Source organism: Zophobas morio, unplaced genomic scaffold (assembly GCF_036711695.1).
Source record: "Zophobas morio isolate AGI-343-1 ecotype UQ-CSIRO unplaced genomic scaffold, CSIRO_AGI_Zmor_V1 ptg000006l, whole genome shotgun sequence".
Lineage (NCBI taxonomy): Eukaryota > Metazoa > Arthropoda > Insecta > Coleoptera > Tenebrionidae > Zophobas > Zophobas morio.
The window spans coordinates 41,266-54,313 of NW_026972111.1; the positions used below are offsets into that span (position 1 = coordinate 41,266).

At 30.5% G+C, this 13,048-nt stretch overlaps 1 protein-coding gene across 1 annotated transcript; it reads left to right on the forward strand.

The window, feature by feature from the left end:
- The first annotated feature begins 286 nt into the window (after positions 1–286).
- On the forward strand, positions 287–8,930 carry LOC135123242 (sialin-like). Its single transcript, XM_064047734.1, has 7 exons — positions 287–394; positions 453–634; positions 702–938; positions 991–1,296; positions 8,075–8,354; positions 8,402–8,643; positions 8,722–8,930. Exons 1-7 carry the CDS (start codon positions 385–387, stop codon positions 8,845–8,847), a joined length of 1,383 nt encoding a protein of 460 aa, XP_063903804.1. The 5' UTR covers positions 287–384; the 3' UTR covers positions 8,848–8,930.
- Positions 8,931–13,048: the final 4,118 nt, after the last annotated feature.

Sequence of the window (13,048 nt, forward strand, 5' to 3'; positions counted from 1 at the left end):
ATCAGTAGACCCAGATCTAACCCTGAGGTACTCCAAAAATGTGAGAAAAGCAGCAGACGTAAAATTACGTTATTTAACCTTTCTGTTGGATGAAATGTTATTGTTTTTAGCTGGTGTAACAAAACAAGAAACTCGTTTTTAAGACTTGTTTTTGTAATACAAGACTTTCAGCACACACAATGAGATAACTTCTCCAAAATACGACAAAATTGTTTACTGATAAAACTTGATAAATTTACAATAAGGATAAGTCATAAAACAACAACACACCTAATACTTCTACCTGCTACTAAAATCGCAGTATCCACAAACATTTCAAACACTTGACACTAGTGACAGTGACGTTTTGTTGTTCAAGCTTAGGACTTCTTCCAAATTTACAAAATGCAGTTGCGTAAGTTGCCCCACTGGACCCAACACCCTCAAGATCTCTAGCTTCTTTTCCAAATTAGGGGCACCTCCCCTACGTTTCTGGATCGCGGTGATGATCTTTTTTACCACTTTCACAAATTATATGTTGAGGTCGAACATTTCGGTTAGCATCATCAAAATGGTCGACAGGAAGTCCAAGAATTTTACGCCCCCGTGCAAAGAAGGTCAAGTGAAAACAAACGCCACAAAGAAAGAGGAGATCGTAAGTGTTTTGTGTCTTTAAAAGCAGAAATTTGATTTGATAAAAATAATACTGTTGGGTCTTCTAGAACGAAACTCGCTATCAATGGAACGAAAACGAGGTGGGCCTTATCATCTCTGCCTACTTCTACGGCTACATCGTCACAGTGATGCCCGGAGGAATCCTCTCCGAAATGCTCGGTCCATTCCACGTCATACTCTGGACTAGCGTCGGTTCCGCGATCCTCACCGGCCTCACTCCCATCTGTGCAGAACTAGGCGTCTACGGAGTAGTCGCCAACAGATTTCTCGTGGGTTTTCTCGGAGTAAGTGATTGTTTCCATTCGGAACCAATTTCTGCCAACTCACACTATACAGGGTGTTGCATACCCCGCCGTCAACGTGCTGATAGCAAAGTGGGCACCGCCCAAAGAAAAGGGCAAGTTCTTGGCCGCCATGATGGGAAACACGTTGGGAACGGTGGTTTCGTTCAATCTGGTAGGCTGGGCTACGGCGCTGTGGGGTTGGGCTTGGGGGTTTTACGTCCTGGTGTTTGTGATGGTTGTGTTTTGTCTCGCTTTTGCAATATTGACCAGGGATACGCCAGAGAAGCATCCGTGGATTTCGGAAGGCGAACTGGCTTTCATCAAGGAGGCGCAGGAGGGACACGTTTCGGCTAAAAAGGTGAGGGTAGTGAGGGTCTTCAGGGGCGAGGGAAGTTCTACCCAATAGCATTGTTTAAGTATATTATAGTTGGACAACCTATACGGACAATCACTTTCCCATGTAGAAAAGAATGAATATATATTTTACATCTCACTCGGTACCTTACGAAAGGGGGTAAAAATAGTTCGTAAGCACGTGTAGTAAACGGACGTATTAATCAGTATGTTGTACAATCGCACGCAAATGTTTTGAGCCTATGGGCGGATCGTTTTTGCCTGCCCTCACCGAAGAAGGCGGTCCAAATCCTTCAAGGGCAGAATTTGTAGGTAGGCTCAAACTACAACGAAATTCACATTTTACCCTATAAAATTATTAGTAGTTATATATACATTTGGTAAGAAATATTTATGGCTCACACCAGTTCTCTCGAATTTGTCGGAGAAGATTTAGCAGATAGTTGTTCCCATAAAATAATGGTCACTTTCGTTCGTAAGTAACGATGGTCCGGACATGAATTATCTTGCTTTCTAACATCTTTCGACCAATTGTTCCGTATAAAAAAATTCATCACTTTTTCAAATAAAATACTCATTAAAAAAAAACGATATTGTCGTTGAGTGACATGTAACTGGCATAATAATAAAAACGTGCCATTTTTGTTAACTGATATTTTTTTCATAAATGTCGCAAAATTATTAAATTTGTCTAATCAACCCCACCAATAATGTGATGACGTCACTTCAAATTTATGCATAGTAAATGGGTTTTAAATTGTATACAGTAACATAGTCCTACACATGTAGTTTATGACTCCGTGTTGAGTTTTTATCCAAAACGTCCAGATTTTTGGAAAAAAAAATCAAAATTATAAAACAATATTTTGCAATTTAATTTTGAATTTGCAAAATCGAATACTTTGAAATCTTGCAGATGCTTTAAAATCATGATAAACATGATACATTTTTAATTAAAATATATTTGCTTATCCCGTCTAAAAAATTTATGACGTCACCTCAAAATTTTGTAGAATAAATCCTATCTTAAATGTATAAAATATGATGAGTTTTATACTTGTGATTTACCACTGCATTAATATTTTTTAGATTTGGTTATACAGGGTGTCTCAAAAAAATTAATGACTGAGTCAATTTATTTTATTGAAGAAATCAAGAATAGCAAAACTGAATACTTTGAAATATTGTAGATGTTTTGAAGTTTTTGTAAGTATGGTAACTTTTTCAAAAATTTGATTAATCAAATATGCGCAAAATCAAAAATCGGAAAAACTGAAATTCACTAATGCAAAAATCAGAAAATCGAAAAATACAAATCGTAAAAATCGAAAATCTAAAAATGGCTAATCAAAAAATCGAAAATTCAATGAATCAAATACCTAGGTCGATCGAAAAGTGGAAATTCATAAACCTCAAAAATCGAAAAGTCAAAAATTTGTAATATTGAAAATTAAAAAATCAAAAACAAAAATAAAAAAAATCGGAAATTAAAATAATCAAAATATATAAAGTAAAAAAAAGTTGCAAAGCCTAAAAATTGCAAAGAACAGAAAAATAGAAAAAGCAAAAAATTGGAAAAACAAAAATTCGAAAAATCTAAAATCGAAAAAGTGGAAAATGGAAAATCTGAATAAAGAAACTTGAAAATTCTGAAAATTGGAAAATAGAAAACCAAAAAATCGGAAAGTAACAAAATTGAACTCTAACAGTTAAGAATGGAAAAATTGAAAAACCGAAAATTCTAAAAATCGACGATGGACAAATTGAAAATCGCAAAATTTAAATTAAAAAATTGAACATTGAAAAATCGATGAATTGAAAAATCGAAAATTCGACTACTCAAATTTTCTAAAAATCGAAAAATCATACAACTGAAAAATCCAAAATTCTAATCATCGAAAGTCTGAAAACTGAAAATCGAAAATTCTGAAAAGCGGAAAATAGAATATCGAAAAATTTAAAAGAAAGAAAATTGAAGTCTAAAAACCGAAGAATGGAAAAATTAAAAATCAAAAATTCGAAAAATCAAAACCGAAAAATTCAAAGATTTAAAAAGAAAATCGAAAAATCAAAAATCTGAAAATTGAAATTCGAAAATTTGGAAAATCGAAAAGTAAAAAAATTGAAGTCTAAAAGCTGAAAAATGGAAAACTGAACAATCGAAAATTCGAAAATCAAATATCGCAAATCGAAAAGCCGAAAAATCGAAAATTTGATAAATCAGATATGCGAAAAACAGAAAATCTGAAAATGCAAAACTGGAAAATCAAAAATCTAAAAATGGAAAAACCGAAAATCGAAAATTCAATGAATCTAATACGTAGGTGGATCGAAAAACTGGAAATTCACAAATCTGAAAAATCGAAAACTCGCAAGATTGAAAAACCGAGAATTGAAAAATCAAAAAACCGAAAAATGGAAAAATCAAAAATCGAAAAATAGGAAAACCGAAAATTCGAAAATTCATAATATTGAAAACTCTAAAAGTCGACAATTCAAAAATCAAAAAACTGGAAAGTAAAATAATCGAAAAATTGAAAAGTAAACAAATTGCAAAGCCTAAAAACTGACGAACAGAAAAATCGAAAAATCGTAAAATCAAAAAGTGGAAAATCGAAAACTGGAAATTGAAAAATCGAAAATCGGAATATCGAGAATCGACAAATTAAAAAACCGAAAAATCGAAAAATTAAAAAATCGGAAATCGAAAAATGAAAAAAAAAACGAAAATTCAATAATCCGAAACTAAAATAATAGAAAAGTGGAAAAGTAAAAATTGCAAGGTCTCAAAACTGAGGAACAGAACAATCGAAAAATTAAAAAAATTCGAAAAATATCTAAACATGGAAAATCGAAAAATCGAAAATCGGAAAATGGAAAAACCGAATAATCTAAAATCGAAAACACTAAAAATCGAAAATTCGATGAAACAAATACTCGAAAAAGCGGAAAATAAAAAAATTGCAAGGCCTAAAAATTGAAAAATCAAAAAATCGGATAAAATGAAAATCGAAAAACTACGATCGAAAGAAAATCAAAAAATCGAAAAGTGGAAAATCGGAAAGTAACAAAATTGAAATCTAAAAGCTGCAAATTGCAGAACCATAAAAACTGAAACAAACAGAAAAATCGAAAAACCACAAAAGCGGAAAAACGAAAATCGAAAAATCGTAAAATCAGAAAATGGAAAATCGAATAATCGAAAGTTGAAAAATCGAAGGTCGAAAAATAAAACAACCGAAAAATCGAAAAATTTTATGCTTAATGGAAAATCGAAAAATCGACAATAGAAGAATTAAAAAACCGGAAAATTGAAAAATCGGAAATCGAAGAATTAAAAACGTAAAATCGAGAATTCAAAAATCAAAAAAATCGGAAAGTAAAATATAATCGAAAAATGCAAAGAAATTGCAAAGTCTAAAAACTGACAAACAGAAAAATCAAAAAATCTAAAAATGGAAAGACGAAAAATCGAAAATTGAAAGAAAGGCAAATTAAAAAATCGAAACATCGAAAAATTAAAAAAACGAAAAATTAAAAAATCGAAAAACGAAAAAACTGAAAACTCGAAAAATCAAAATACCGCAAATTTGAAAAATCAGAAAATTAGAAAGTAAAAAAATCGAAAAGTTGATAGAAAAATGGAAACTGAAAAATCTAATTCGATGAAACTGTTGGTCGAAAAAACGAAAAATCGAAAATCGAAGTGACCTTTTTTTGAGACAGGCTGTATAAGTAAATCTAAAAAATATTACTGCAATGATAAATCACAGGTATAGACTCATCATATCAAATTTTACGATGACGTCATGCATTTTTTGGCGAAGATAAGCAAATACATTTTGATCGTGGCTTTGAAAGTATTCTTCGACTTTCGTTCCATTTCAAAATTTACTCTTTGTATATTTCAGTGGTCACAACGAGTTCACTAACTACGCTGAAGTATATGTGTCTTGTATGTACGTGCTTATCAGTATATATATAGGCATTTTAATGCACAGCAATAATCGTTCTTTATGAGTGATGACTGATGACTGAAAATCGAGAAATGGAAACATAAAAAAATCAAAAAAATAAAAATTGGAAAATCTCAAATTTAAAAATCGGGAAATTGAACAATCGGTTAATTCAAAAATCGAAACATCGAAAAATTGGGAAATCGAAAAATAAAAAAAATTGGACAATCGAAAATTTAAAAATTCCGAAAATTGAAAAATTGAAATGTAGAAGAACTAAAAACTCAAAAAATCGAAAAAAATTAATAATTTAAAAATTGAAAAGTTAAAAATTGAGAAATCGAAAAACTGAAAAATCACCAAATTGAACGAAATATCAAAAAATTAGGAAATTAAAAAATTGAGAAACAGAAAAGTCAAAAAAGCAGAGTCTAAAAATCGCAAACTTAAAAAATCGAAAAATTGAAAAATCAAAAACCTGAATAATCGAAAAATTGAAGAAGTGAAGAACTGAAAAATCGAAACTTTAGGAAGTGGAGAAATTGGAATATAAAAAAATAGATTAATTGAGAAATCCGAAAACTAAAAATTCAGAAACGTCAAAATTTGAAAAATAAAAAAATATTGAAGAACTGAAAAATGGAGAAATCCAAACATCAAAAAATCAAAAAAAAAATCTAAAATTTAATAATCGAAAAACTGAAAAATCAACGAATCGAGAAGTCGAGAATTTAAAAAATTGGACAATTGAAAAATCGGATAAATCAAAAATCGAAACATCGAAAAATCGAGAAACCGAAAAGCAAAAAATCGAAAAACCAACAAATCGAAAAATCGAAACATTGTAAAATTCAAAAATTGAGACATCGAGAAATCGAAAAATCAAAAGACAAAAAAATCTAGGAGTCGAAAAATCGAGAAGTCGAAAAATCAAAAAATTGAGAAACCGAAATAGGCCAAAATCGAAAAATCGAAAATTTAAATATGGAAAAACTAATAAAGCGAGAGATTGAATAAGAGATCTCAAAAAATTGAAACATTCGGAAATTTAAAAAATTAAAATATAGAATTGGAAACTCGAGAAACTGAAAAATCTGGAAATTTAAAAATTAAAATATGAAAAAGTTGAAAAATTGAGAAATTGAAATAAAAAACAAAAAACTGAAAATCCAAAAATAAAAAATTAAAAAATCTAGAAGTAGAAAAATTAAAGAATCGAAGTATTGAAAAATATCAAAACTGAAAGAAATATCCAAAAATTGAGAAATCGACAAACCAATAAAGCGAAGTCGAAAAATCGAAGAATTGAAGAGCTGAAAAATCGAAACTTTGAGAAGTGGGAAAATCAAAAATAGATTAATTGAGAAATCAGAAAACTGAAAATTTAACGCAAAAATTTGAAAAATTGAAATTTAAAAAATTACTAAAATTTAAAACAATGGATAGTTTAAATATCGCAAAATTGAAGAATCGAGAAATCCAATTCAATTTGAAAAATTGAAAAATTGAAAAATCGGAGCATTGAAAAATTGGAAAATCCAGAAATTCAAAAGCTCAAAAGAAAAAAATCGAAAAACCGAGAAATCCAAATTCGAAACATCGAAAAATTCAAAAACTGAGACTTCGAGAAATCCGAAAATCGGAGGATCGAGAAATTGAGGAGTCGGAAGCCGAAAAGGAAAGTTAAAAATTGAAAAATTGAGAAATTGAACAATCAAAACAACGAAACATCTGAATTCGATAAATTGAGAAATTAAAAAATTGAATAATCGAAAAATTTTAAAAAAGAAAAACTGGAAAATCAAAAATTAAAATTCAAAAAATCGAAAAATTGAAAAATCGAAATATAGAAGAACTGAAAACTCGAGATATGGAAAAACCTAGAATTTTAAAAAATGAAATATTAAAACATCGAAAAGTTTAAAAATTGAGAAATCGAAGCATTAAACAGTCCCAGAATTGAAAAATCTAAAGTTTACAACAAATTGAAAATCCAAAAAGGAAAAAAGCGAGAAATAAAAAAAAATCCATCAATTCAAAAATCGAAAAGTCGAAAAATTGAAATATTGAAAAATCTCACAACTGAAAGAAATATTCAAAAAATTGAGAAATTAAAAAATTGGAAAATTGAGAAATCGAAAATCTAAAAAAGCAAAATTAAAAATCATAATCTTAAAAAATCGAAAAATTGAAGAATTGAAGATGTGAAAAATCGAGACTTTAGGAAATTCAGAAATGGACAAATAAAAAAAATACTTTAGAAATCGGCAAACTGAAAATTTAGAAACGTGAAAATTTGAAAAATTGAAAAATCGAAATATTTAAAAACCGTAAAATTGAAGAGGACAAAAATTGAGAAATCGTATCTTTGAAACATCGAAAGATTGAGAAATCGAAAAATAAAAAAATCGAGAAATAGAAAATTTAAAGAATGGAGGAATCGGAAAAGCCCAAAATTGAAATATTGAAAAATTGAGACTTTTAAAGTTGAAAAATCGAGAAATCGACAAGCCGAAAAATCCCAATAGCGTATTTAGGTATAAATCACAAGATCAGGACTATTCTACTTTTTAAAATTTAAATAACATTATAAATTGGAAAATGTTGATTTTTTTTTCCAAAAATCTTGACGTCTAAGGTGAAAACTCGACATGGATGCATAAACCGTAAACGGGGCGAAACGAATATACTTAAACAATGCTAATAGATAATAGATCTTCTGATTTCTTCTACAAGGCACTTGATATAAAATCAGTAGAATTAAGAACCGCCAACTTGGTCAACTGGATAACTGACTACCTAAATAAATTCAACCCGATTTTTCAGAAAATCCCCCCCTACTTGAAAATAATACTGAGCATCCCCTTCTGGATAACCACTATTGCCCAATTCGGCAACCTGTGGGCCCTCAACCTCATCCTCTCCTACGGCCCGAAATACCTCTCCGAGACTTTAGGTTTCAACCTGAAAGCGTCTGCCGGCCTAGCCGCCCTTCCGTACCTCGCCAGACTGTTGACAAGCCAGGTTTTCGGGATCGTAGGTGACTACATGAGAAAAAAGGAAGTGATGAGCTTGGTCAAAATCCGCAAATTCTTCATAATTTTTTGTAATTATCCAAAAGGTGGTGAGTTTTCATCGAATCGCCCTTTGCAGCGCACTTCATCCCGGCGGCTTGCATGTTCCTGATCAGAGCGGCCGGGTGCAACCACGCCGGGGTTATAGGACTGCTGGTCCTTAATCAGGGCTTCAACGGCGCCGTGGTGGTCGGCCATCTGATTAGCCCTCAGGACCTGGCGCCGAACTTCAGCGGGACGGTTTACGGGATGATGAACCTTGTGGGAATGACGACGGGGATCCTGGTGCCCTCGATCACTGGAGCTTTGAATACACACTACGTAATAAGTTTTTCGATTTGGTTTCGATTTATAGTTTGGCTGCGCTTTTTGCAAAATTTTATGCTATGGTTATTTCAGGAAATGGGTCTAATGGCGGCCACTATTATCTATACGATAGGAGGTGGCGTGCTCACTGCTTCTGGAGTCGCATTTTTCTTATTTGCGAGTGCTGACACTCAGCCCTGGAACGAAATTGAGGAATAATGAGAAGACACAATCATTTCTGACTTCTGATCCTTGTAAAGATAATCTGTGGTTGCATATTAAAATTTGCTGGTTTTTAAGGACTGTCGTAAATTAAACTGACACAATTTGGCTTTAGAATAATGTTAGGTTAGAAAATATTTTCTCATTTTAGTGCAAATCTTACCTTACATTTTGCCATTTAATTTTAATATGTGTAGATTTTTTTTCACAACATTGTGATAACCCAAACATCCTGCCTTAAATTGACATGTGAAAAGAAAAATGGAACCCTACGTTGTGTTTTTGAAAAATGGCGGGATGCGTTCAGAAGCAAATGATGGGCTCCAAGGTTGGAAAAGTACCGCTAAATAAAACACAAAATTTATGGAGGACACAAAATTATTTATTCCTCTACTGACAAAAAAAGAAAAAAAAGTTGGGTGCAAGGGTGACTCGTGACGTGCCCTGAATGAATGCAAATATTAAAATATCACAAATACACAAGTTATTACGGGCGTGTGGCGGCAAATTTAAAATTATGGCAGTTAACAAGAGCACAACAAAAATACCCATAGGGGTGTTCTAGCACAAGCGGAGTTTGGGGCTACCGGTCGGGGTTGTTCCCCCACGACGGTGATTCTGTCTATCGCAAGCCTTCCACAAAGCATGTCTCTATTACGGACGTGCTGTACAATCGCACGCAAATGTTTTGAGCATATGGGCGGATCATTTTTGCCGGTCGTCACCGAAGGAGGCGGTCCAAATCGTCCAAGGGCAGAATTTGTAGTTAGGCTCAAACTACAACGAAATTTACGTGTTGACCAAATTCTTACCCTGAATTAGTTTTAATTTTATAAATACTTACTCTGAATTAGTTTTAATTTTATAAATACCCTATCTAAAATGTTCAGAATATGATGAGTCTATACTTGTCACTTACCATTCCATTAATATTTTTTGGATTTGTTTATTCATACAGGGTGACTCAAAAAAAATAATGACTGAGTCAATTTATTTTATTGAAGAAATCAAGAATTGCAAAACTGAATACTTTGAAATCTTGTCAATTAGTTAGAAAAAAAAACCTGTCCTGCTCTAATAACATCGAGAATATGCTCAAAATCACACTAATATTAGGTCTAATTGTGCCGACCATAGTTATAAAATTCACATTAAAGTAAGTCACGGACATTTTTTGAAGTGTACTACATTTCAAAAGGCAAAAAAAATGTTCAGTTTATAAACTTCATAATTTTGGTTTAAAGTTTATCAATCATATTTGACGCTTTATTTTATCCGTTCCATTTGTTGTCCTTTACTGCTGTCTCTCTTGGGTCGAGGTGTAACACCGGACCGAACGTTCTTCGACAGATAGGATAATTTATTACTTCCGACATCTTTTCGGTGACAAATTTAATCTTCGCCTACTTCAGCGTACTTCGCCAAAAAATGCATGACGTCATCGTAAAATTTGATATGATGAGTCTATACCTGTGATTTATCATTGCAGTAATATTTTTTAGATTTACTTATACAGCCTGTCTCAAAAAAAGGTCACTTCGATTTTCGATTTTTCGTTTTTTTCGACCAACAGTTTCATCGAATTAGATTTTTCAGTTTCCATTTTTCTATCAACTTTTCGATTTTATTACTTTCTAATTTTCTGATTTTTCAAATTTGCGGTATTTTGATTTTTCGAGTTTTCAGTTTTTTCGTTTTTCGATTTTTTAATTTTTCGTTTTTTTAATTTTTCGATGTTTCGATTTTTTAATTTGCCATTCTTTCAATTTTCGATTTTTCGTTTTTCCATTTTTAGATTTTTTGATTTTTCTGTTCGTCAGTTTTTAGACTTTGCAATTTCTTTGCATTTTTCGATTATATTTTACTTTCCGATATTTTTGATTTTTGAATTCTCGATTTTACGTTTTTAATTCTTCGATTTCCGATTTTTCAATTTTCCGGTTTTTTAATTCTTCTATTGTCGATTTTTCGATTTTCCATTAAGCATAAAATTTTTCGATTTTTCGGTTGTTTTATTTTTCGACCTTCGATTTTTCAACTTTCGATTATTCGATTTTCCATTTTCTGATTTTACGATTTTTCGATTTTCGTTTTTCCGCTTTTGTGGTTTTTCGATTTTTCTGTTTGTTTCAGTTTTTATGGTTCTGCAATTTGCAGCTTTTAGATTTCAATTTTGTTACTTTCCGATTTTCCACTTTTCGATTTTTTGATTTTCTTTCGATCGTAGTTTTTCGATTTTCATTTTATCCGATTTTTTGATTTTTCAATTTTTAGGCCTTGCAATTTTTTTACTTTCCGCTTTTGCGAGTATTTGTTTCATCGAATTTTCGAGTTTTCGATTTTAGATTTTTCGGTTTTTCCATTTTCCGATTTTCGATTTTTCGATTTTCCATGTTTAGATATTTTTCGATTTTTTTTATTTTTCGATTGTTCTGTTCGTCAGTTTTGAGACCTTGCAATTTTTACTTTTCCACTTTTCTATTATTTTAGTTTCGGATTATTGAATTTTCGTTTTTTTTTCATTTTTCGATTTCCGATTTTTTAATTTTTCGATTTTTCGGTTTTTTAATTTGTCGATTCTCGATATTCCGATTTTCGATTTTTCAATTTCCAGTTTTCGATTTTCCACTTTTTGATTTTACGATTTTTCGATTTTTCTGTTCGTCAGTTTTTAGGCTTTGCAATTTGTTTACTTTTGGATTTTTCGATTATTTTACTTTCCAGTTTTTTGATTTTTGAATTGTCGACTTTTAGAGTTTTCAATATTATGAATTTTCGAATTTTCGGTTTTCCTATTTTTCGATTTTTGATTTTTCCATTTTTCGGTTTTTTGATTTTTCAATTCTCGGTTTTTCAATCTTGCAAATTTTCGATTTTTCAGATTTGTGAATTTCCAGTTTTTCGATCCACCTACGTATTAGATTCATTGAATTTTCGATTTTCGGTTTTTCCATTTTTAGATTTTTGATTTTCCAGTTTTGCATTTTCAGATTTTCTGTTTTTCGCATATCTGATTTATCAAATTTTCGATTTTTCGGCTTTTCGATTTGCGATATTTGATTTTCGAATTTTCGATTGTTCAGTTTTCCATTTTTCAGCTTTTAGACTTCAATTTTTTTACTTTTCGATTTTCCAAATTTTCGAATTTCAATTTTCCGATTTTTGATTTTTCGATTTTCTTTTTAAATCTTTGAATTTTTCGGTTTTGATTTTTCGAATTTTTGATTTTTAATTTTTCCATTCTTCGGTTTTTAGACTTCAATTTTCTTTCTTTTAAATTTTTCGATATTCTATTTTCCGCTTTTCAGAATTTTCGATTTTCAGTTTTCAGACTTTCGATGATTAGAATTTTGGATTTTTCAGTTGTATGATTTTTCGATTTTTAGAAAATTTGAGTAGTCGAATTTTCGATTTTTCAATTCATCGATTTTTCTATGTTCAATTTTTGAATTTAAATTTTGCGATTTTCAATTTGTCCATTGTCGATTTTTAGAATTTTCGGTTTTTCAATTTTTCCATTCTCAACTGTTAGAGTTCAATTTTGTTACTTTCCGATTTTTTGGTTTTCTATTTTCCAATTTTCAGAATTTTCAAGTTTCTTTATTCAGGTTTTCCATTTTCCACTTTTTCGATTTTAGATTTTTCGAATTTTTGTTTTTCCAATTTTTTGCTTTTTCTATTTTTCTGTTCTTTTCAATTTTTAGGCTTTGCAATTTTTTTTTTACTTTATATATTTTGATTATTTTAATTTCCGATTTTTTTTATTTTGTTTTTGATTTTTTTAATTTTCAATATTACAAATTTTTGACTTTTCGATTTTTGAGGTTTATGAATTTCCACTTTTCGATCGACCTAGGTATTTGATTCATTGAATTTTCGATTTTTTGATTAGCCATTTTTAGATTTTCGATTTTTACGTTTTGTATTTTTCGATTTTCTGTTTTTTGCATTATTGAATTTCAGTTTTTCCGATTTTTGATTTTGCGCATATTTGATTAATCAAATTTTCGAAAAAGTTACCCTACTTACAAAAACTTAAAAACATCTACAATATTTTAAAGTATTCAGTTTTGCTATTCTTGATTTCTTCAATAAAATAAATTGACTCAGTCATTAATTTTTTTGAGATACCCTGTATAACCAAATCTAAAAAATATTAATGCAGTGGTAAATCACAAGTATAAAACTCATCATATTT